The following is a 26,720-nucleotide window of genomic DNA, read 5'->3' as shown; positions in this document are numbered from 1 at the left end:
TAATAGGGTTAGAAGTTGATGTGTCATTTAAAACTGATCATCTCCTGCTTTTATATGCATACCTAATTTGACTTTAACTGCAGTCATTCCCTGAAATGATGATTAAGACATAGACGGAATTGAAATTAATACAAAATAAGAAGAAAACTTTATAATTCAATTTAACTTTACCATTCAATGTAATATTAATGCAAAATGCTACACAGAGGAGTTATTTTAAACTTCTCCCAACTCCATATTTTAGGCTGCTATCAGGCTTTTATTATTTTACTGGTTGAAATCTAGCCTTAAGCACGAAAAGCAAATTCAGTACCAGGCTTGTTTTTATCTTATTCATTTTTATAAGCGTCAAATACCTAGAAGACAAAATTAGTTTGTGTCACAGTACTGACAAACTCATGAGCATAATCAAATACAAATAAGTGATGGAAGAGTAAGTCCTTTAATAGTCAAAGTAATAATTCATCACAATATATGACACTCCATTTGTGATATAAACATCTGGCTAAATAATATTAAGTTGGGGCTTACTAAAATGTTTAGCAGATTTACCCCTGCTGAATACTTTAGAAGCTAGCCTGCAATCAGAGGCTGGATTTTTCTTTTGTGTTAACTGCCGAATGAGACAAATAAATATAGTTTTTACAAATGTTTGAACATGTCATCCAGAAATCTATATATTGTTATTCCTGAATTATTTACCTGTTACAGTCTCTCATTTTTAGGGTATATTGCAGGAAGGTAGAATTCCAGACTCCCTAATTAACAGGACTAGCTTATGTTCATTTTAAATAGTTTAAATCTGTCATTAATTAGATCATCAACGTGTGTTTCTCAATTGGTCAAGAGTGAGATGACTTTTAAGATACAGAGGCAAACATAGTGTGCTCCAGCCTGACAGTGTGCCAAAGCACAGAATTCTGAGGCTCAGGTTTTGAAGGCTTTAGTAGAGGGGTCTCTCAAGACCTGTAGCATTACTCTGAATTCTGGGCACAGCTTCATAGTTGGCCCTAACTGATCTAACTTCATAGTGAAACTGAAAGAGACGATGCCACCCTGTCTTTGTCCTTAGACATGCATGCCCACTGTGTTCTGGGACTCTTAGTAATACAGCTCAGGAATAATTTCCTTTCATATTCAAGGGGAGCAGCAGGGCTAAGCTTTGGGAATGAAGGTGAGAGGCAGAAGGACAGCTTCCAATAACAAGATGAAGGATGGTGGGTGAAAAAGCAAGACAGGATTCCAACTCAAGGTTATGCAAATATTATGAATGGACAGGAAGATTGGTAGAAGTAAGTACAATTTCTTATGCTTCTCTAAAAATCATCATTACGGAGTCTTTAAACATGATTTTATTAAACTTTTTTCATGTTGCTTATACTTTCAGTATTTTCCCGCAGTGAAAGTCAAAACAAATTAGAATTCCGTGTTGAGAAAACTCATCTGCTTCTAAAATATTCTGATTAGGGATCTGTTTGGATGGGATAGGAGCCCCTGCATTCTAAGTCTATCCTCCAACCATGACAAACAAGTATGAAATCTAAGTTTTTCAAAAATCCGAGCTCCATTTTATTAAACTGAGAATATTTTTCTGCAACTGCCACTATTCAGGAGACTCTTCCTGAACATCACTGCTCTATTTTTTGCTCTAATAGACATCAGTGGCATTCCTTGTTAATTGTCACTTTTCTAGGTTATAGAAAATATACTTTATTAATCTCTGCACAATAGTGCAGTTAGAGCTTAGCTCAGTTGGTTAGAGCCTGCTGCTATAAACACCAAGATTGTGAGTTCAATCACTTTATGGGCCATTCACTTAAGGGCTAGACTTGATAGGCTCATTATGGGTCCCTTCCCCCACCCTTTTTCTATATTCAACTAATCTTTCTTAAACGTGGTTCATATCAGCAAGACAAAACCAGCACAGGTACCTAGGGCAAGTGTTGCTGCATGACTGCCCTATTGCTTTTCTGTGCCACAGGTGTTCACTGCTGGTCATTGACAAAGTAGAGTGAGTGCATTAGGCTGACCTTTGGTCTGGCTTACCACAGCTATTATAATTTTATTAGAAAGTTTCTCCAGATTTTTCTCTTCTGCTACTTTGAAAAGGAGAATTTTCATTGTGTAAAAGAAACTTTTTCTAGTTCCTGTGCAATTGTCCTTCTTTCCTATTCTGACACTTCACCCTGGTTTTATGACTACAGCAAAATCCTCCTTTTGTACCTGTAGGAAATACTGACCACATATTTTGTTCAATAGGACCTCCCTACTTTATGTCATCAGTAAATTTCTTCAGAATACTTTTTTTGTGACAAGGTAATCACTATAAACAGTATCTCCTCCAAGGCTAAACCTCAGGATTTTCACTAATAACTCTTCTGCAGCTGTATTGCTTTTCCTTTAAATCTCATGTCTAGAAAATCAATAGAACTGCCTGATATTTATTTTGGTATCTTTCACAGTTTTCCTCTTGGTATACTGTTACAATTCAACATGAACTGCATTACTTCCCATATACTGCCAGGTACATTAACACTTTGGGGAAACATGATCAGAGAGACCAATGGAAAGTATTAAGATGGGCCAATGTGACTGCTTAAGATAGAAAAGGATGGTGAAAGAGTAATAGGGTGGAAGCTCTGCTGATATTGTAGGGAATAATGTGTATAACCTGGTCAAGGCCACTGTGACTTGGAAAGATACCTCAAAGTAGTTGAACATACTGTTTCTTCTGTTTTATTATATAAATGATACTTGAATCAAACCCAGGTGAAGCTCTTGACAGATTCCTGTCAGGAAGTATATCTCTTCAGACAAGAACTGACAGCAATTAAAAGCAAGGCCTCTGTTTCCTCTAATTGTAGACAGAAGCCATTGTTGAAATTCTTAAGACACTAACTCAGCTTTATTCGATCTCATTAAACTCAAATTAAAAAAAAAAAAAAAAAAAAATCAGATTTTTTTTTCCAAGAACAATCTCTTGGAAAAACCCCAGTACTTACCTCCAGTGACAATCACTTTCGCCTTTCCACAGTATGTGAAGGCATTTACTCCTTTAGGGACAGAAAATTCCTTTACAGGTCTGCAATCATTAATAAAACAATCATGTAAGAAATATTTGGAAAATACAGTCTACAGTCATTCCACCTTATTTTTCTGTAGCATTCAGAATAGCTGTTTGCATACTGTATGCAATCTCATCTTAAAGGAAAATTGATTTATAACAGAGACTTGGAGTGATACTGACATCAATGAAACAGGAAGAGAGTGTACATTCCATTAAAGAAATAAATATCTGATCTGCACACCTGAATATTTTAACAGGCAAACTCCAAACTGACTCCTAAAATGTAGCTGTTGCCAAAGTAAGCTGCACACAAGCCTGTGTGCTTTAAGCAGTTCATCACTGAGGAAAAGTACCAAAGAAACTGCCTGTTTCAGACATGGAGGTCTACTGTGATCTCAGTCTTACATTAAGTAAGCGCAGTTAACTTTTCTGTTGCTTCCATATAATGTACTGTATAATGAATAGTCTTTATATGATCTATTTTGTGTTGTATGACATGAAGAGACCACAAGCATGTGAAATGCAACAGTTATTCTATTATATTCACTGCTAAAGCATTGGAACTGAGACAGACAACACAGACTGAAACTGACTCAGGGTCCCATCTAAACCCTTCCTTTGTGCAACTTCTTGTTTGTCTCTCTAACTTTCATCCATTGCTACTAATGAGTTACTATTTAATTGATTTTTGGATGTAGCAATAGCAGGGTTAACACCTATCATCCCAAGGAAACAATGACTCCCAGTGGATACATTTAATTTTTTCCTTTGAAATTCAGATTAATATTAGTTCATCTACTCTGGGCTAGAGTAGCCATTAATATTGAAAACCATAAATGAGGGAGGCAGTAAATCGGACAAAAGACTCTGGAAACTTTGAGGATTAATAAGAGTTGTTATTTCTAGGCAGGTGTAAATAAAAGGCTTGCTTCCTATTATTTAGAGGGAGAAAAGATTTCTTTCCATTGCTTTAACAAAGAAGTCTTAATTCTCTTGACAGTACAAAGTAACAATTAATTGGTTTAAATGTATGATTAACAGACCTCCTAAGTTTTTTTCACCTTTTATACTTCTATATAACTGTCCATTAGCTCTTTCAACAGTCTTGATACTATTCCAAGTTCAGTGGGAATAAGGGATTCTGGCACTGTGAAGTCCTGCCCAAGCCATGGCCTTGCAACAGAAGCACCTTATGATTAAATCCATACCTCTCTTTTTCAGATACTTTACAAGAAAATATTATAGCTGTTCACCAGCCATTATTGGCAAACAAACTTAAATCCCATAAGAGAGAAGATGCATTGCATCCCTCTTTGAGTACAATAACAACTCCTTGATACAAAGTTAATTGGGGAAATTTCTTTTGTTAGAACCAGCAAATCATATTTTTAAACTAGTTACTTATTAGATGGACACTTCAAAATTATTTGATCTATAGGTATTTTTTTGACTATTAATTTCATTTTAACAGCTGTGCAATTCTAACTGTTGTGAGAAACTGCTTAGTATTTATTGCATTTGGAGACACAACTACATCCAGTAGTGAAATGAAACGAAATTAAATGAAAAAGAGCTATCAAGATAGTTGCAGTCATTTGTAGTCAATTACAGAAGTAATTCTGAATTACTTCCATATTCAAGTATTTGATGGTAGCATCTACTCTTTTGACTAGACTTTTAGCTCTGCGGACTTAGTCTTTTTCCTCTTCTAACTATTTCTCTTTTTCCAAAGCTCCCAACAAAAAACCACAGGATTTCTCAGCTCTTCAGCTGACACATATGTTACCTGGGACAATCTAAAAGTTTCATAGTTCACTTTCCCCATCCTCAACAGACATGCAATACTCAGAAAACCCAAAGTTACTGTATTTATGGCCTGTGTTAACCAAAAAATAAAACACATTATAATAATTGTAGCTACTAGCCTTAAAAATCTATTAATCTCTCTGGATGTACCTCAAAGAGGAATTGAGAAGCTGTAATATTTACAATTTTTTGAAACATTTGAATGAAAAGTCCTATTTATATGTTATTTATAGGTCCTTCTTACATCAAATTCAATTTATATTATTTAATTGTGCTATAAACTTTTCTAAATTCACAGACTAATTAGGCTTGGAATCAGTTAAATCAGCTAATAGTACTGATGAGCCATATGAATAAGGACTTGGCACAAATAAGGAGGCCTCTTAAAACCTCTTTTCTGCTGCAAAGTAGAACCACTTTTCAGCCCTCATTGTGCTCGCAGTTTAATCTTGTATTACTCAAACTTGTGAAAATAAAATGAAATTAAATTTAGTTGAGTTTATTTTTTACTGGGTATAAATTTTAGATGAATGGATACAAGACATATGTGCAACGAACCAATCAATTTTCTACCTAAAATTTGCTTGCTGAGGAGAAGTTGGAGGAGACAACACCGTCAACATAATATATTTTAAGGGTTGTGAGTACTGAACAGATATGGACAGTTCTCTCCTACATCAAAAGGCAGCACACAAAAATATTCAAGCATTTAAACAACTGTATTTTTTTTTTTGTTAGCAATGCTAATAGAAAAGGCAGATTCAATATAACGAGATGACATCTTATGAGGCACTGATCTCCAGCAGAGTTATAAAGCAGATCTACTGTTTTCTAGATGTCAGATACTTACAGTTGGTCCTCCAGTCGCTTTATGTCATCCAAAACAAATGAATTAATACTGTCTGTGGAGCAGGATCCAAAACGTTTTAGGGCAGAAAAATACTTAATCTTCCCAACCCAGTCATCATGTAGCTTGCGTTTAGGACTAGGGATATAAACGGAGAAGTCATTAGGCTACAGTAGCAACTACTGCGGTGCATCTGTGGATGGACAGGGATTTTGTCTGTGAGATTACATACACAACCAATGCTAACATTTTATATTCAAGGCAGATACAGAGCCTCTCTTCCAGCTCAAACGGAAGCAGAGAGAAAGTCGGGGTTGAACCATGCACTATTCTAGCCACAATCGTCCTTCCATCTCACTGGGTACAGCAGAGCTATTCCTTTGTCAAACTGGATAGCAGCAATTGTGAATTCTCCCCTTGAACTGTATTCTGCATCCTCTCAGTTGTAAGAGCTCTTGTAAAATCTTCTACTGAAAATGATGGCATTTCCTTCATGCAACAACAAGCAAATCATACTTACTCCAGTCTGAAAAATTATTTTCTTTGGTTAGATGGGGTTAATTTATAAAGAGAAGCTAATCCTCCACTTAGGGCAAACAAAACCCAAATTAAAAACAAAACACAAGGCAAGACTGATAATATTTTATCAGAAGCAACTTACATGTCAAAAGATTCAGAGTCCAAGACTTTAAACTGTGATTCTTTTTCAGCTTTAGATTGTTTCATTATGAAATCATCACTGGTAATAGTAAGCAGATAAACATAACCCTTATCATCTCCCATTAAGATAGTATCCTTAGCCAGGTTATCTGCCATAGTCACCGTACAAACACAGAGCAGACAGTTTTTCATTGGTTTGATGACAAAGCCATCACTCTGTGGAAAATGATAAGAGAGTTTGTTAGATATTGCACTAGGGCCCTTAAATTGAATCTATCATGCTTATCTAGTTACATCAGCATTCAAATCTTGACTTTGTTTTTTCAAGGTGCCCCTGTGCTTGCTGTTTCCTGGTATCAGAAACTCATGGAATGGGATTTGGGGTCATCTGCCTGACACTGTTTATTGGTTCTACTGCTGGACTCCATCTACTATTCGATGAAACCATCCTTGCCAACCAAAACAGGGAACTGTTCACATGCCATAGGAATTAACTGCATCAAAGTTCTCTGTGTAGCACAGAAACATCAGAGATGTAACAGAGATAGAACTGTCCCTATATTATTTCTGTGGTCTTGAAAGAGAGCTGCACCTATTCATCAACAGGATACCTGCAGCTCTCACTGATGTAATGAGTGGAGGGAACTTGGAGAATAATAGGTGGAGAATAAATATTTGAGCCCTCCTCCAAGAAGTCCAATTGGATTGACAAGAAGACTTAAATTGGCATGTCTGAGCTTGGGAAGCAACCTTTTAATATTGGGGGAGGGGTGGTGGGAATCAAATCCTAAGAAAATTTATCCTAAAAATAATTACTTTGCTTCTCCTCATCATCTCATCTGACTTGAAATTTCCAAGAGAAGAAAAAGCTAAGATATGGGTCAGCAAAAATGCGTAAGACATTAAAAAAAAACTTTGACAATTCGGACATACATTATTAACATCAAAATGTTTTTTATCTTAGAAAGTCCCAATCAAAACACAGGATATGAAGAAATATTTTCTTTAAATCAGGAAGTTACCTCGAAAAGAATCTGTGTTATATTCCTTGTAAAACCTGTTCCTTGATTCTTAATAGATTCCAAGATGTACACCCATGCACACATTTTAGGTACACGGATGCACACAGACACACTAGATACACATGGAAAGGAAATTCTTTTGGGGGTTGTTTGCACCATAGTAAAAAATTTTTCTTTTTTTCTTCCAAACTTTTAATATACTTTAATAATCCCACTTGGCATGTAGACACTATTCCTCCTTCAATGTGAATTGCACTGCTTCACTGAGTTCCTACAAAGCTGAAAGTTAAAAGCCTTTATCCTGTTAGACCAAAGGTGTGTGAACCTATATTGGAAACAAGACTGATCAACTTCCAGGTTTCATTTTGGCATTTGTCTCATCCAGCATAATACCTCGCTCTCTTTTGATTTATAGTCCCAGAGAATGATTGTGCTTTCAGTTACAGCCACAACATATTTCAGATTAGGCAGGTAATCACATCCAGTGATCCAAGCAGTATCCTGAAGAAAATAAAAAGAGTAGATAAAGAAGGATTTTTCTGTAAATTTATCAACTTTTCTATCACATAAGTACATATTTTAAACCATTTTCACATAAATCACATATAGTCTGCACTAGCACCTGCTAGGTCTAGTTCCACTGAGAGTTCTAACTCCAGAAATAGCTCATACATGAAGTTACAGATGCACCAGGCCCAACCTCTGTTATCAATGAGAGGCACAAATGTTGCACACAATACACATATACTGTTAGTTCATCTGCAGTGACACTCTGGAAAAGCACTCTGAGCAGAGAAAGCTTAAGCTAAAACATCCATAGTAAAGCAGATCAAGCTTTTACCTGGATGCATTTTGGTTTGAAACAAAAGAAATTTAAAGGCAGCCAAAATTTCAGCTATGAAAACAAAATTGAAATGAATGTTTACAAATATAAGTACCTTTATTAAATAATTTTAATTACCCCAATAGGTAGATCAACTATTTACAAATATTTACATTTGCTCATATTAAGCCATGGTTCAAGTATACCTCCTATTATACAGGTATTAATGTAAAACAATTTCTCTTCCAAAGTATAGATCAGACTCCTGATGCTTCTACTTTTATTTCCATTGTCATACACAATACTGGTTTTGTTCTTAGTGTAAAGGGTCCAAAATCCTGACAGAGGATATCAACACTCTGTTGCAGGAAAAAACTTCTCTCCTTCCTAAGGATCTGTGGTTATGGACTTACAAGGATGTTTTGTGCCCTTTACTACAACAAACGTGGAAAGTATCAGTCCTGCAGAGCCTTGTGGATTTTTTGGTAATTCTTATGGAAGAATTTGTTAACTGTGGTTTTTGAGGTCCTTATAATAGTGTCAGATAACAATGACTACACAGCTTGAAAAGATGATTTTACATTTGTAGTTGTCACTAATTTGCTGTGTTGGCTGGTGATGATGCAGCCAAAGTTACAGATTTCAGCTTCAGATTTAAGGTTATGAGAATTTCTCTTCTTAGTGCTGCCATACCTGACAGACTAACTAGGCGGCTGCACCAGATCAACCTTTCATTATGTTCTTATTCCACCCTGTCACCCAAGGGCTCATCTTTCCTTCTTTCTTTTCAATACAGCTTCTGTTTCACTTTGTCTTGCTTATCCATTGGCTCGGTTTATGCTTTTCTAAGTGATATTTAAAAGACATTTCATTTCCCTTTTTGAAAGAAGTAATTTGTTCACTACCAGTATTCCCATCATCATTCAGCAATGATTCTATGCTGATTACTATTTTTGCGACCTGTCAGCTGGACAATTGTTAGTCAATGCAGCCTACTGTTTTTTTTTTTTCCCCAGTGGTCATATTTTAAAACAGAAGGTTGTGTGGTGCTAAGACAAAGATTGCATAGAGTATTAACTGTATTATATTTATGCCTCTACTCTTCACTCAGTCACATAATCTCAGCAAGAAATGAAATCAGTTTTTCTTGAAGTGACCTGTTCTCCATAACATCCCTGTAACAAATGCATCCATAGTTCATGTTTCATTTTCCTAGCACGATGCTAGGAAAGTTCTGATGGCTGCAGTCCACTGGACTTTATTTCTAGCACTACTGTGTTTTAGTCTTTCTGGCTTAATATCCTCAGGGCCAAGACCTCTGTCACTCTGCTTGAGTGGGTCTCTATTCTGAAACACCTCAAGAATGAGAACACTGAATGGAATAAAGCATATAAGAGTACAAGGACTGTTGCAACCTGTAAACCACCCTCTATACACATTGGTGTTTGTCAATGGATAGAAGGTTTGGAGTCTGATAACTTATCTCTGAATAAATCCTTAATTCAGTACCTTAGTTCATTTGCAGGAAAATACACACAAATAGATAGCTTCATCAATTAGCTATTGATGCCAGTATTGATGATGATGTTAAAACAGTTGAAAATGGCATAATAATTGTAGTGAAAAAAGAATGTACTGTTATTTCTGTAGATCAGAACTGAAATGTAAGCCCTGAAAGGTAAAGTCATCTTTCTCTGTTTATCTGTTTAGATATTAATCAGAAGCTACTATTCATAGTTGTACATTATGATCATTTGGTGCTGAATTTTTCAACTAGGATTGTTCACCATATCTTTGATAAGTACATGGCGAGGGATGATTTACACTCACATAAGACATTGTGCTTTGATTTTTAATAAATGATAATATAAAGCTTCCATTTTTACAAGCATGCTTTACATTAGAAAAATTGTGACCAAATTCTAGAGATAAATCTCTCAAATAATCCCCAAGTTAATAAATTTAATAGCATCATACATTTCAACCATGTGGAAAGTGGTATTTATTATCTCAAAGAAATCTAGAATTTTATTTCATTTCAGTTTGTGAATTTATATTTAAAGAACAACATAGCTTAAAATATTATATCCTAGAAGCATCAAAATCTTTCAATAACAATCAAAAAGTTCAGGAGCCTCAAGTCAAATAAAAGCCCTTTTAATTCTTTTTTCAGAGCAGCGGTTAGAGGAAAGATGAGATGAAATCAAATTGAGCAAGGGCAGGACCATTCAATGCAAATACTTAAATAAAAACAGGAGATAAAAATTCCAATTCCATAAGACAAGGCAGAGCGCAAAGCAGAAAAGGGTAATTTTTAACTAAGCCATCTGATCATTTCATAACTTTGATACAAAAAAAGTGGATATAATAACTTCAACAAAAGTGAAATGACATCAAAAAATACCATAAAATCTTTCAGACATAGAGTCAGAGGGATTTCATAAGGTTGTGGGCATGGGTTTCTCCTTTCTTTTCACCAACTGTCAGCTCCCCAGTCAGTCAAATGTCCCTGGGAAGCCAAAGATTTTCCCCTGAAAGACTTTATACTCTACAGTAGAGACTGTCATGTTCAGCAGTAATGGTCTCAACTGATCAAATGATCCCTAAAAGCAATGATCCTCCATCCTAAAGACAGAGAGGAATCCAAACTATTTTTAACCTACTTCTTCCTGCCCCTAGGAGAAGCTGAAAAAGTGGAAACATCTCAGCTGGGAAAGGATGGGATAGTGGCCTGTAACAACAGTGACAGCAGATCAGGGTAGTCCACACAGATCTGATGCAGAGCTGAAACAAGTGGACGCTCACAGATACTAAAACTACCAGCTTTGGAATCATAATCCTAACAATTATGGTATTGCACCATTATACGGGCAGATACCATCATGTTAAACATATCTATCCTTCTCTCACACATTTTATGGCAAAGATGTTCTTCAATGATTCCTAATACTGCCAGAGCTGCCAAATATCATCCTACTTTTGCTGCAAAAAACCCCTTCATATTCACTGAGGAATCATCTTGAGACAAGTGCTTAGTGCTCAGAAAGGAAAGGGATGCTGCAGCCCACTGCAGCATCAGGCTAGCAGTCCAACTGCTTCCAGCTTCTTTCCCTCAGCGGGCAGCTCTGCGGGAGATCCTACCTTAGCACACTTGAACTGGGGAGAGTGGTTCCTATAAACAAAGTAGGAACGACTAAAATTCACTCCTGTAGCATTGCTGTAGGAGAAATTCTAATTCTAGTCAAAGTTTCCAAAAGTCAATTGGTCCCAAGAATATTTCTCACAGTTACCTCTCTGCACTGATTCCACTGGTCAGATTAGTTGTTGCAATAAATTAAATGCAACTCAGGCCCAGAGCTGTTTTCTGAGTTGGAGTGTAGTACTCCAACTCCACTACTCAGAAGTACTCCTCTGGTGTGGAGTACTTCTATTGCATTTTAGAACTACCACAGTATGTAAGAGAGAACCAATGAAATGCACTGCCTCCTGGCACAAGATACCAACATCGACTTTTAGGACAGTAGGTCACGTTACTTTGCTAAGACTGATGTCTCTACAGGTCATTTGAAAGAAGCTCGTTACCTAAAATCTGTAGTGATACTACAAGGGAAAACGTGAGGTTTTAATGTATACACTGTGCAGCCAATCATCCACCTAGCAAAATGCACAACTGATTTTTGTTAACAAATTTAAAAATTTACTTATTTAAATTTTACAGTGACAATTGGAGTTCTGGATTTTAGAATAAAAAACTCTGACAAGGTAATAGGTAAAGGATAATTTGGCAGAAAAATAAGCATTTTTCTGAAGTTTCATTTATCAGAGGAAATAAATGAACTTACTCAATTGTTTCAATAACTGAAAGGAATAAATTGAAACTATTTGATCTACAGCACCCTATGAAAAATCATGCAGAAGTCTCAAAGTTAGAGGTGGCATTAGAATAATGCTTAGTTTCTAATTATTTAAATTTTGTACATGCTGATATTTACTTAAAATTATTTAACAGGAAGGAGACAAAAAAGAACTTACCTCGACTTCAATGGTCGTCAGAACTTTCATCTGAAAAATCATGAAAGACATTGTCACAATAACAAGGTAGTTCTTAGACTAAAAGTCCAAACAAAGTTATCTCTTCACAGGCAGATCAGAACAATAATTGCTAACTGAAAGAGTAGGTGGTTAAGATCTGAGAAAGATCCTTAACCTGCCTACTGTTTGTTCCCCTTTTTATTGAGAGGAACTTAAAACTTCTCTTTCCTTCACAATTGTTTCATAGTTTCTGGTTTGGCTAGGGTTTTCTACATCAAGACGTTGAAGTGAGTAAAATAAGTAAAAACCCCTCACTTTTACAACGTGCAGAGTACAGACCAGCGGGTCTTCTGATGGAACTGTACTTTCAATGGTTATTGACAGCTAGAACAGCATTAGCTCCTCTGAGAAATAGGATGTGCCATACAGAAACCCAGGCTAATGCTGGCCCACTGCCATGTCAACTAGTGCCAGCAAAATCCCTGGCAGAGGCAGCATTTCAGGCTGCAAACAGGAACACCCACATTGGTACAGCATCTTCCACCAAAGGTTACTACTGGTAGACAGTGTAACATGTGGCTCAAAACCTGAAGTGTTTAAAGTGTCACCAACATCCAGCAGAGACAGGGTTATCTTCTGTGTCCTTTAGCAAAACTACTAAGTTTTCAAAAGCAGTTTCAACCTTTCCCCTTCTGAAACACCCACAGATGATTTTTCATTTCCACTTGCCCCTGTCCCTCATCACTAATTATCCAATGGCACCTCATACTCATCCCAGCAATTCCACATTTCATAAACCAAGGAACTAGGATCAAAGTCTTTTGTCCCATAGAAGTGAGATTCAAGGTGTCATCATGGACAGCCTTTGAGCAGAGTTTAAGAGTATTGTTAACCAAGAGATGGATTTCCATGAGCTGTATCAGACTTGGCTCTATCTAAAATAACTAAAATGTGTCCTTAAGGCTGCCTACTCCTACAGGTCTTACGTGCTGGTCAGGGCAGTATTGTCTGAGAACCTGAGAAATGTGTAGTTGATGGTGTAGAGCTGTATACAGGTGTTGAGTCACATTAGGCCCACATTTGTTGCAGAAAGCAATGCTTAGCCCTCAAACAGAATCACAGAATTATAGAATAATTAATGCTGGAGAAGAACTTTGAGATGATCAAGTCCAACTGTAAAACTAACACTGCCAAGTCTACTGCTAGATCATGCTGCCAATAGCTACTTTACTTCTTTTGAATACCTCCAGGGTTGGTGACTCAATCACTTCCCCAGACAGTTCCAATGGTTAACAACCCTTTTGATAAAGAAATGATTCCTAATATCCAATCTAATCCTCTCCTGGCACATCTTGAGGCTGTTGTAATGCCCTAATCATTTTCAGAATACAGTTTTCTAAATGGGAGTTTAGGTCCCTAATTCACTGTGTTAAGCAGTTGGGTGTAAAATCATTTGCATTGCAATCACTGATGTCAGATAACATCAGCCCAGCCTATGAGAAGGCAGCAATTCAACTTGAAAATAGCAGGGGCAGGTAGGAGGTAGGAAGAAGAGTTATTTTTAATCTTATACTTTGGGAAATTATTTTTCATAGGTACATAAGAGGGATAATGTTCTGGAGGACAGGCTTTCAAATAAATTACTTCAGCATTTACCAACAGTGCAGTACAGCTTTGTTATTTAATAATCTGCAAGAGTTCTTTCTTGGTTTAAATGCTCATCATAAGAATTATGCACTAATTAGCTAAAACCCCTAGAAAGTTGCTTTAAAGTTTGACTGCATTGACTGAAATAACTTAAGAAATTGGTTGCATTAAAATTGTACAAATGTAAAGCACGCATAGATGTGTGAGAGCCTGAGTTCCTGTATGGCACATTCTATCTCATAGCATCTATAGGTGCATAATACTAAACTAATATAATCACCTGAGTAATTAATGCAAAAACTTTAGTTTAACAGCACCTTAAGCCTGAATTTCTACTTATAATGGTACAGATATCCTTATATTTTACTGATGAGGGAACTAACTGTGAGCCAGTGTCATGCAGACTGTTGTAATACTCATGCCTTTCAAGTTTCTAGATGTTGCTGTATTGAATAAATCTTTTTTGCAAACAACTGTCTCTGTCCATTCTAGATATTTTCAGTAGCTGTAGAAAACAGTTCATTCTCTGATTTCCACTCTATATCTAAAAGTTAATTCCCACAACATTTTTTTTTTTTTATTTAGGGAAACCCTTTCTAAACAGAAATGCAGATTATTTTCTATTAAATGAATTTCTATGAAGAATGCAGATTATTAGCCATCTCTACCTTCTATCAGTTTGTGTAGACTGTCTAATAGGTTTATAATTGAAAAGAACAATGTGTATTTCCTGCTGTACATAAAAAAATAGAAAAAGTTAACTTGATAAGAAAGATATGTAGGGTCTTTATGGGAAAATTTGAAAGCTAGATAGCAGTCCACTTAGTTTCCCTATGTACTGCCTAATGGAATAATGAAAGAGTTTGATTTAGAATTACCTGTTTGTTAAACACAGTTAGCACTCCTCGCTGAGAGGCTGTTACTGTGAGATGCAGAAGGGGCACCTTCACTATACCCTTGATAACATCTTTTCTCTTGACAACTGTCAATGACAAAATATTACTCTTCATCTTACAGATATGGAAAACATAAACAAACAGAACTATATTAGTAAGAAAAAACATAAGCAAATAGGACTATAATAGTAAGAACAGTTTCTCTTCCTGAAATGCATTTTGGTACCATATACAAGGTAGTGAAGCAATATAACATAAATTATCCTATGCCTGGTTTAATAAATCATGTTGCATTTTAAATATCATTAATATCAATTCTAGATGTGCCAGTTCTTCCTCCATATTTTCAAAAAATACAGAAAGACAATGAGTAACTGCATAAATAAATAGTCTGGTTCATAAAAATTCATCATATCAAAATAATTTAGGAATATGGAGAGCCGGGAAATGCAGCAATGGAGTGTTCAATGTTTAGTAAAAACCCATGTATTTTGGAACACGGAAGAAGAAGAAGCGTGAATAAGCAAAGACAGACATGTGATCTTATCACTCTACTTTCAAGAAAGTGAGCAGTACACTGCATTAGAAAAAATATAGTTTTTGATGTAAGATGAAGCATGTCACCTGAATGAGTAATCTGCTGTTTTTCAGATACAAGAAAAACCATGCTTTCTTTTGATGGGGATGACATGCCAGCACTTTCTCCTGTGAAACAGCCAAAGATCTAAACAAAACAAAATAGAACTAAACAAATAATTTATTGCAAAACTACTTCTGGAAGATATATGTATAAAGTCAAATAGTTATATCACATTTTAATAATTTAATATTCCTTGAGAAAGTACCTTACATTATTTCCTTTAAACATTGTGACTTCAGAGTGACTTTAGACTGCTGAGATCTGATACTCAGGCATAATCCTTCTTCAATATTTGTAAAGAAGTCAGCCTACAAAGGGCTTCTAGGAAGGCAGCCCATTTATTTTTTAAAGTTGTTAGTACAGTTTTGCTAGGTAAATAACCATATTCAATTTTTATTTTCCAGTTCCATCTACCTCAACTAGAAAAAAAACCCAAAAACTAACAAAAGGCAGACAATTCCATATTTATAAACTGAGACATTCAATGCAGCATAGTGGTTTAGCCTACACAGAAGAGTTTTTCCACAAAGATATGGAGATTCCCATTTGCTTGGGGAAAAAAAAAAAAAAAAGGTAATATAAAGACAATGTTTAAAAAATCCTTTTTCGGCCATCTCCCTAAGTTTGACAATGTTCCATTTGTACTGAACATGATGAAGATCCCTGTACAGGATAGTTAGGTAAGTAGCTTATTTCTGCTCCAGGGTGTGAAATTTTCAGCTGAAATGCTCTACAAATCTCAAGCTCTGTACCCAAAAGTAGTTTAGTAATTTCTTTAGGAAATTACTCCCACTTAGCTGTACAGATTTTTTTAAACTCCTTTCTCATATTATAGACATTTTATATACTTCCTTTCATGAATTCTGAAAGCAATGCCCCTTTGGATGAGAGACAAAGTGTTGTATTTTATTCTAGTTCAGTGTTTTCCATGTTATACAACAGAGCTCCCATTTTCATTCTTTGAGAGATTCAGATGTACCTCTTTCAAAAAAATACTCTCACACAACATTACTCTTTATCTTTCACTTCACACCTTCCTCCTTTCTATATACACAATTATTAGCTGTCATACATCCACATTTTTCAAGAAAGTTTAAATGCAAGCCATATTAAAAGACTCTCATCAGTCCGCTCACACTTGGTAAAATTTGAGAAATGCTTACAGAAAGGGTTCTGGGGAATTTTAAACCAAGGAAATCATGCACAGATTTCAAAAGGAAACTAAACGGGCTTCACTTCTTTTATTACACCCCATACTGTGCTTGCTTGTGTAATTATGTAGCCGAATTATTTATGTAATTATGTAATTCGGTAACTAGTCTGCATTAGAAACTCAATAAGGTTTTGGAGGAAATGATCCTCACTCCGGCAAACACACAGAGCTTCCCTTACTTCTCTTATAAACTAATGAGCCCAAATACAATTTGCTACTGTTCTGCCACCCTAAACTAAGGACAGTAAGTTCCTCAGACTGTGACCTACTTTCCAGATTTGCCCCAACCCCTACTTGAAGGAAATCTTTAATGGCTGACATGAGCCAAATCCATTAATAATGTGACACTGTAAGTAAAAACAACGGTTAAGGAAGGTAGTAGCCAGAAATGTTCCCATACAGAAACTTATCAAATAGAAATGGCTGAACACATTGCTTTTGGGATGATATTAGGAAATCACTTGATAGCAGCTGTTGATAACATGTAAGGAAGAGGTGTTGGGTATCTTCAAGGTTCCAATATTAGCATGATGTCCCAGAGTAACATAAAATGTAAATATGCAGACAAATTTATAGTTCACATTACTTGCTAATACCCTGCCGTAAGACTTTAAGTCTGGCAAGGATTTGCCATGTATACAATACTCCTATGCTATCACAGCAAAGTCACTGTGTACTGGGAGTTATGTCTGTTCTGCACAATTCTGTCTTTGGGTAAGAAACAAACAAAAAAGTCCTGCAGTAATACATGATGATGGGATAAGGATAAGGACCCTTATAAGATTCTTGCTCTTGATAAGGATTGGCTCAAGCAATCTAAGAATCAATAATTTTTATAGAACTGTTGCTTGAAACACTACCTATGGGAAATACCTGAATAAAAGACACATTTGTAGAGCAAATGCTCATTTCTCATAACGTGCAAATAAAATAGTGCGCCATGTTAAAAAAAAAAAACCCTGACAAAGTACTTTTTCACAAAATGTGAAAAACTGGGTGCTATGGAGATAACTTTCTAAGGTGGATTCAGAAATAACTTGCAAATGGATAGATTAAAAATCCAGGAAGAGATATTAAACACAGAGTGCGTTTGCAGCTCTGGCAGAGGAAAACCTTAAGATAAGTGCAGACAGATGTGAAGAGGGTAAATTGCATCTACTGTTTCACTGTTATCTCACTCTTACATGCTTTTTACAAAGATTTGCTGTTTATCATCATTAGAGACTGAAAAAATGATTGCAAATATCTCATTCATCTACAGGACTAAATAATATATTCAGAATTCTCTGGTTAAAAAGCTCTACTAAAATGCCACTCTACCTTTAACACGCCATATTTAAAGGGTCAGATTTATGCTGTGAATGGGGAAGAGAAAGGCAAGGAAGCAGAGGTAAGAGAAAAGAGAGGAAAGGAGAAAAAAAGTAAGCATTTCTGAAGGTTTAGCTAAAGATAGACTTATCTTCAGAGCATAAATGGCTTACTGTAGTCATAAGAGATTTTGCATTTTGTCAAGAAGCCTGAGGACAATGCACATCACTGAAGTATTTCCGAAGACCTGAACACACCCAGGCTTCAGGCAGATAGGATAAATAATAAGAGAGCGCTTCATTATGCCACAGAGCTCAAGAACAACAGACTCATGAACAACACACAATCAACAGATAAATACTGTCACCATTTAAAGTTCTAATTAATTTGTCATATTTAAGAAAACTTCAGAAATTACCTCAAACCATTCTGGCCTTTCATCAGGGTTGCTCATAATCTTCCTGAAAAAGGCTTGAACATTCTGATCCTTGACTGCTGGACCAAAAAGTGTTCGTGTGGTTGTATGGAACTTATCATAGTCTATCTCGTCTGTATGGGAGGAACAATGTCCACACAATTTAAAACTGGCAAGCTACAGATTCCTTTCTTATCCACCCTACCTCTGGTTTTATTTCTCCTTCAATACCAATAGCATGCAAGTTCCAGCTTCTCACATTGTATTCAGTAAAGCATTTGAAAAGAAAAAAAAATCAGTCTTAAATATTTGCTCTTTTCAAAGCTATCTAATTTACAGTGCATGACACAATGCATGAGGGAACAGATAAAAGGATAGATAAAATTTTCTCACTTCTTTTTTCTTCCCTTACTTACCATAATTCTGATTTTTTTTTTTTTTTGAACCTGAATGGTGTGTGGGATAAAGTTTATCTTTTCAAGAAGCAAAAGCCACTTGCATTGAGAAAAGCAAAATTTTACCCCCATTATTTACAATTTGTAACTGTATTTACATAATTAATCAAGTTTGTGCTTTTATGGAAACAAGTTAGTATCATGCTAACTGTATGTGGCAACTCCACCAAGTATATTTTCTGAGTGATCACCATGGCCTTATAATTTGGCCAGAAATCCTAACAGGAGGAAAAAAGAACTTTCACAGTACACTATCTCTATTGTCTGTAAAAGTCAATAAGTTCCAGTTAGAACATTATTTTGAAGGAAATTATTATCTCTCCATGATATGTTCTCTCCATGTGAAAATTACACTATTCCATCTGAATTAATATCTCTTACCACCATCTTTAGTATACAAGCCTGAACTCTCCTTGGTCTTCTGGATGATCATTTTTTCAACTAGATTCTGGAACTGCTCCAAAGCATTCTTGAAATCAATCAATTCAAGAGCAGAGCAACTCTCCTTATCACGAGCCTTCTTTCCAGACATCCTTTATTAACAGAAGACAAGAGGGAGAGCTCTTTTTACAGCCATGTCCAAACCTTGCTTTGTTCCTTTAACTCCCATGTGAGTTCACGTGAGATGCAGCTGCATGACAGGTATACCAAACATTACATAATAAAAAAGAGGAGACTCTGGCTTAGCATCTCAAGATGGAAAACAGTGTAGTGAACTGTGGATGTCAAAATATCCCATCATATCACAGAATCCTATTCACTCAGTGCCCCCAGGCCATGAACCAGCATCACTAAGTAACCTGGCATGCGAGATTATTCCATTTTATCTCATGTAATTGGTGACAGAAAGACTTCATCCTTTTTTTCCCAGAGTAGTTCGGGTTGGAAGGGACCTCTGGAGATCATACAGTTCAACCTCACTGCCAAGGCAGGGTCACTTAGACCAAGTGACGCAGGAACACATCCAGGTGGTTTTTGAGTGTCTCCAAAGAGGTATTTCCCCCTAGCCTTTTAGTAACACTTTTCTAAATAACACTAAAAGTAACACTTTTTTTGGGGAGAGAGCTGAAGGAGTGAAGAGCATTTAGTATGTATTAATTGCATGGATAAATCTGATCTTTAGCTCTTCTTTCACCTCCTCTATGTAACAGATCAATAAATATCAGCCATTTATCACTACACTAAGCCCAAAACTTTGTTCTTAAATATAACTTGTGGTAAGGTGTCAAGTGTGGATCTTCAGACACAAAAAGATGGAGAATCCAACATGTTTCTTTCAAAGGGTAATTGCACAAACTGTTAAAATGTAACCCTCTTTGTGTGGTTTATGCTTCCTTTCAGCAGTTCTTGTAATATCTTCACTAATTTAGTTGGTACATTCTCGTACCAAGGGCCTTTGTACCTGAACTACCTCTCCTTTCCTTTGGGTTTCAATATAATTGTCATTCTTATCCACATTTTTCATCTTTCCAATATCTTTAAGCAATATTGATGCCATGTTACTGAGCTATATTGATGCCTTGAGAGGCTACCTGGAACAGAGACTAGACAGTGTTAAGGGAATAAAGCAAGTATTTATTGAAAAGGCCTTGAAATGATACACTTTGGGCAGAACAACAGCCCAGCTGTGGCTCTAGACAAGATGGACCTAAGATAGACAACCGGTCATGAGTTTTCAACTATTTCAAGTTTTGATCCATTTACATGTTGGGGCTAATTGTCCAATTACAGCTTCAGGTTATGAAGTCCCATTCTCCCAGATTGCTCTCCTCAATTCACCGCTGTTTATACTTTTTGGGCCTGTAGCTGCAATGGTGTCCTCGGTTCTTGGGCTGGAAAAGGATTGTTTTGCCTAAATAAATTGTGAAGAGAACTTGCTAACACTTTATATGAAGTTTGGAGTTATATACTAATGCAGTACAGAATCTGGAAAATATGAAAGCTAAAACTTAAGGCATCAGTACCATATAGGCAAATGATGAATTTCAGACTATTTGTTAAACTCACTTTTCTGTAGACCACAGTAATCAATTTCTTTGTATTGTTCTTCAGCTACGGATCTCCAGATGCACTTTGCTATTATTTCATCCAAGGATGATGCCAGGTTTACTGGGTAAGGCTTTCTTGAATTCCTGAGTGTGGAGTCTTAGCTATGTGGAGATTGTACCTGAAATAGAGAAATTATATTTTACATTTTCTCATGGCAGTCTAGAGGATTGATATCAAACAGGCACATTTCAAGAAATTCCAGTCACTTCAAAGAAAACAAAACAAATAAAGACAGCAGTCTTCACACACCCCCAGCATATCAGCTAAACATTTTTGAAACATATAGGGAAAGCATCTAATTGGTATTAAAAAGTTACTAAAAATAATGTATGGAAATATCTCTGCATGAAATACGTAGTTCTTCAGGGAAAGTGGTGTCTCATGATACCTAACCTACCTAACACAAGCAATCCAACAGCTTGGGATTCTCTCATTTCAAGAGGAAGAACCCAAAAGTTTCTGGGTACTTCTGCTCTACTGAAATGAGCATTTCTTTTGATTAGAATAAGGAAAAGAGCTTGGCAGAGAAAAGCAGCAATGATGCCTGGAAAAGGGAGGGATAGCTTGAGGATACATTTTTGCCGTTTCCAACAGTAATTCTCCAGGAAAGTATTTCCTTTGTGTGTCATGGTACTCAGTGGCTGGTCAGATACTATATCCTGGTCAGAGTTGTGGTGTATTTGACATACTGCCTCCAGCTGAATTCTTGCTAAGCGGTGCTTCCTGTTGATTAATTTTTCAAGTCTCTCTCATCTAAGCTTGTATGACATCAGGTTATATTTGCATTTCTCAGTTAATATCAGTGGTTTAAGGTTCATAAAGGGTACTAGCATCCATCCTCAGAATAGAGAGGTTGAGAACAGAAAGCTATGTTTTGTTCCCTTGCAAAAACCCATGTGGAAATTTCATGTTATGTAATATAATGAAAACATAAAGAAACCCAAAAGGAGGAACTATTGCTTTCAGTACCAGCTGATTCTGTCATCTTCAATGTTTACAATAAAAAAAAAAAGTACAGTACAATTTAAAAATAAGATGTGATGACTAAGTGGACTGAAAAAAAAAACGTAGAGAAGATAGGAATTGCATTAGAAGATAAGCGAAGTCTAAAAGGCAAATTCAATATTTAATTGATGAGTCAGGAAGTCCTTGCATCAGTAGCCCTACAGTAGCATTAACTGAATGAAAAGCATTTCTTTCACTGTCTCCCATACTGATAGTGTGGAAAGCACTGGATATGGACTATGATATAATTGATGTTTATTCTGAAGTTGACTCTCTCAACTCTTCTTACCACATAATCTTATTAGTTTCAATTATTGGAAATTCTCAGATACAAAGATAATGATATGTCTGTATGGGTGCAAAGAAGGGCTGCAGCAAGTTCATTGTAGGATTGGCACCTCATTTGAAAAATCAATAATTTTCAATCTTTATCTCAATAACTACCCTAAGTCTATGAAATGCCATGCAAGTTTTAAAATTCTGACCATGTAATTCAACCCAAACCTACTGAAGCAGACAAACAGCAAAGGTGATAGACCTCTCCTCCCTGTACAAGGCTGTCAGTCACCATTCCTGGTGGTCTCATGCAAAAGCAAATTCTCCCCAGGTAAAATGATGGTTCAGAACAGCCCAAAGTGGATCACACAGTGGATCTAAACTGGTCTTAGTTGTCCCTAAAGAGACTCTGCGACATAAAAGACTTTGTTCCTGACTCTGATTTTGGTCCAGATAAAGTCCAACCATTAAAAAAAAAAAAAAAAAAAAAAAAAAAAAAAAAAAAAAAAAAAAAAAAAAATTAGTCCCTGAAGATGCTTTCTTTTGATAAGCTTACCCATCCTTTGCTATTTCTTCCTTATAAACATCCCATTAAATCTGGTTGCATTTAAGTTGAATCAGGATAGAGCTGCTTGAGTTTAGACTGAATGAACTCTCTGACCAGGATGGGGCTGGGTAAGTAATAAATTTTAGCATTGTAAAAAATTAATTTCTTCTACGGAACAGTGTTTAAGGGGTGTTATCATGTTGACATTTACATTAGCTCACTCTTTTTTTCTACTGGCTCAATTTTTCACTTTTCTTTTGTTACTAACACCCCACAAACAGTATTGCACTCCTTGCTAAAAAGTGCAGCTGAAATGACCAAGTGATAGTTTTAAAACCTCTATTTCTTATGAACTGTATATTGATTTGTATGTTGGGCCCTGGAAAACGACAAGGCAGAGAGTTTGTAAACACTTTCACTTTATGTTTGTCACACTAACAGGAAGCTGCAGCATAAGTGCAAACTACTATGCAGGGTTTTTCCTTAAAAGTAACCAGTTTATACTACAAACAAATTTAATAGTGTTATTGCAAAAATGGGTATTGCTGGTTTTATAACAGTTATACAATGCTAGTGTTTAGAGTTCAGGCTGTCCTATAAGCTGTACAACCAAGGACAGTATGATGTCAGCAGGCACAAGCATGTATCACCACTTCTTTTAATCTACTCTGCAAGAAACAAATGCCACAGAGGCATCAACATGCATCTGCTGCCTGAGCACACAGCACAGTCTCACACAGGTTTCTCTAGCCAAGATGAAGTTCACCTCATCTAACTTAGGCATCTAAAAGTTAATTATTCAAGTCATCTTATGTGCCAGTCAATAAACACTTCCAGAGGGTGATTCATCTTACTGGTCTTAGGTGCTTGACTTTCAAATGCATCATTTAGGTGAGATGAATCACACCTGCAGCTAGTACAGCTCTTTGTACACGTGTCAGGTACACACCAGATGTGTCAGAGCTCACACAGCACGGAACAGGCTGCAGCCAACGCCCAGCTGCAGCACAGATGCTTTGACTGCTGGCCATCACCTCTCAGGACTGCCTGCTTGGGTCCCCCTCCCCTGCTGAAAGCACCTGTGCTTGCTTCAGTGAACTGTGTCTGAGCCAAGCACTTCTCTCAGCCCAGGATATTCCCACATTCTTGCAACATTTGCGCTTTATCTGCTTTATGATTTAGATTTAATTTATCCTAATATGGACTAGATTATACAGGTAGTATTACAAATTCTGCAAGATGAAGCCCTGGTTTTAAACCTTTGCCATTTGGGTTGTGCATTTTAATTTTTTATTTTACTTAAAAATTGCATTATCAACAAGTGTAGATCTATATTAAAAGCCTTGTTTTAATGCCAAGAGGTTGGCAATAGATGAAAGGTTTCTTCTGTCTACAAACTCACACTTGTTCTGTAGATATACCCTGCAGCAGATATACCCTATATATAGATACAGTAAATAATCACTTGGCTTTCTGCCTCTAAGGCTAAAGAATAGCAAAAACAAAATGTAAGAAAAAACAATGCCAGGAGAACACTAAAAAAACCTGAAGTTAGGTAGCTAGAGTTTTTGGGAAGTGTGGTTTGGTTTGGTTTTGAGCAGCCTGCATTCTGGCTCTATACCATGCCATTTGAAATAATAAGCTTACCAAGTTCAAAATAGGCATCAAAACCCAGCATTATCTGACTCCTATTTATTAAAATGTAAATTAAAAATTAAATAAAAATTTAAATATTAAAATGTATTTGATACAGACAAAAGCCTGACTTTCCTGCTTGCTCTCTGCTAGTCAGGAAAGATGGGAAAGAGCCTGTGACTTCAAAGGCACACTATCAGAAGACAGAGAACAGAGAAAATGAGTTAATGCAACACGAGCTTTGTAAGTCAGTGAACATAAAATGAAATAGGTCTCTTGAATGCCTTAAAACACTCTTTTCCCACCCCACAATGTTCTCACTACAAAAGCCCACACATTTAACATTTTTAATAGTGCAGTTACAACTGGGAGTCATATTTGTGGTTTGTATTTCTACCCAGGCTTAAAGAGTAGCAGTGACTTTGAAAGTTTATTTACTCTGCTTCAGATCCTTCAGCTCTAACTTGTGACACTCAATGCTCTGGTGTGCTGAAGCGTTCTGAATTACTAACTACTATAAACTTTTGAAGACAGTCTCAGACATCTGCAAACTTGCTACTTGTGAATTATTAGTTCCAAGGTGGGGTTTTAAGGTTTGTCTTGTGTAAGCATATGTTGGCCACCTGAAAATTTACAACCAAGATATTCTTCCACTCCATGTGAATTGTGCATGACAGACAACAAGCCAAAAGGAAAAGGACTGCTGCAGAAGAGATCTAGGAAGTCCTTGGGAGTTTCAGGGACTGTTTCTGTAGTACAGGACTGGGGACCTTCTATTCCTGCTTCTTGTTGTACGTTTTTAATCCCATGAGCAAAGCTGCATACATGTTAATGCTTTGATGCACTTCCAGTAAGTCACACACACACACACACTTTTACAAATGGGTTCTGCTCTATCCTTTTATGCAGTGGTAAAAGGAAACGTAAAACTCTTTTTGCAGCAGAAAAGGATTGACTAAAAAATTAGTTAGATTATTAAAACCATAGCTGCATTAGTTCTAGAGTGAGTTAGGTAAAACAGAATCTGAACTAGGACTGGGGCCAGGGTTCTGTTTCCAGCTTTGCCTTCGACCTGATGATACAATAAAACAGCATTTCTTTTTGTTTTGCCTCATGAGAAGCGACACTGGATGGAAGATGAATGGAAGGAACTCTGTTCATGAAGTATCCAAGACCACTAAAATAACATTAGCAATTTGACACTATTAATAATGGGGCCTTTGCAAATAAAGCATTGCAGAGAGTGCACATCTATGAATCTATTTAGTTTTGCTATGAAAAAGCAAACCAAGAATTCTGAGATATGATCTTTATAAAATGCAAGTTATGGGTTCTCTTCTATAAATTCAAAGACATCTAGAGGGAGTACTTCTGGCAGGTGCTGTAGTGAATTACCCCTTGGAATCCCTAAGTATATAATGGAATCTGCCAGTGGAAACTACGTTTTCTGGCATGTACTACTCGCTACATTAAATTTTTCCTGTTCTTCTTACCACCTTTTCTCTCCTTTCATTGTGCAGGGATAAAAAGATACACCAATTAAGATTTGCCTTTATAGGCAGAAGATAGAGACGTCTTTTTCTCAGTGAGGTGCAGTATTAATTTGGCTGAGTCATGTCAGACTTTTAGAATGCTGTGACTGTTCTAAACAAACCCATAACTGTGCATTGACATCACATTTTTGCACATGGTCTGTCATGTACAGGTAAGTTTCTATCTGTGGATGAGGAAAGACAAAATTATGTCTTCCCTAAAACTGATGCTCAAGTACTGTGGTTTATTACCAGAAATTCTAGAAGGTCACGTGTTCTGTAACTACAGCTTTTATGGTAAAAAGCATATAACTGATTTTGCAAAAGGAAGCTGCTCCATCCTTTGCAATGAGAAACGCCCTGTTGACCAGTGATGAAGAAACAGACTGAACTAGCTTTTTAAAGTAAGTTTCAATTACTGATTACATCATATATGAGGGATTTAACAAAATGGTTCATAAGTAAAGACAACATCAGTAAGAATAGCTACTTTAATCAGTGTTTAATTTTTCTGACCTATGACTTTGTTCCTACTGCCTTGTATTACAGCAGTAATTTGTCATATAAAATTTACTGCCATGAGAAGCCCATAATTTGTATATAGGTTTGTTTTGAAAGACATCAAACCTGCCTCAACTATCCATGCTTTCAATCTCAGCTCACCCTTAGTCTAGACCATTTAATACCACTGCGTATTAGAGAAGGAAAAAAAAAACAACAAACCAGCTATTTTTTGACATGTATCCATTAAAACATTAAAATTCTGTTGCTTTCACAGCTGATTTTTTTTTCCAAACTAAAGTAAGAACAGACCTAAACTGAAAGCTTTCTCTGGGCCCTTAAGA

General features: G+C 36.3%; 1 protein-coding gene across 3 annotated transcripts in view; it reads right to left on the bottom strand.

Annotated features, from left to right (window-relative positions):
• WDR64 (WD repeat domain 64) overlaps nt 1-26,720 on the bottom strand; it is a 68,005-nt gene that overhangs the window by 40,523 nt on the left and 762 nt on the right. For all 3 annotated transcript variants that reach the window (XM_040060224.1, XM_040060222.1, XM_040060225.1), the window contains exons 2-11: nt 20,839-20,998; nt 19,213-19,364; nt 18,380-18,510; nt 15,425-15,524; nt 14,783-14,886; nt 12,258-12,287; nt 7,796-7,903; nt 6,382-6,596; nt 5,724-5,858; nt 3,003-3,082 (exon numbers count right to left, since the gene is read on the bottom strand). In XM_040060224.1, the coding sequence (XP_039916158.1) occupies nt 3,003-3,082; nt 5,724-5,858; nt 6,382-6,596; nt 7,796-7,903; nt 12,258-12,287; nt 14,783-14,886; nt 15,425-15,524; nt 18,380-18,510; nt 19,213-19,363 (1,054 nt within the window). In that variant the 5' untranslated portion in view covers nt 19,364; nt 20,839-20,998. The remainder of the gene's footprint in view (nt 1-3,002; nt 3,083-5,723; nt 5,859-6,381; nt 6,597-7,795; nt 7,904-12,257; nt 12,288-14,782; nt 14,887-15,424; nt 15,525-18,379; nt 18,511-19,212; nt 19,365-20,838; nt 20,999-26,720) is intronic.

Source organism: Hirundo rustica, chromosome 3 (assembly GCF_015227805.2).
Source record: "Hirundo rustica isolate bHirRus1 chromosome 3, bHirRus1.pri.v3, whole genome shotgun sequence".
Classification (NCBI taxonomy): domain Eukaryota; kingdom Metazoa; phylum Chordata; class Aves; order Passeriformes; family Hirundinidae; genus Hirundo; species Hirundo rustica.
The sequence above is the reverse complement of the archived record's forward strand: the minus strand, read 5'-3'. Positions and strand labels throughout refer to the sequence as shown.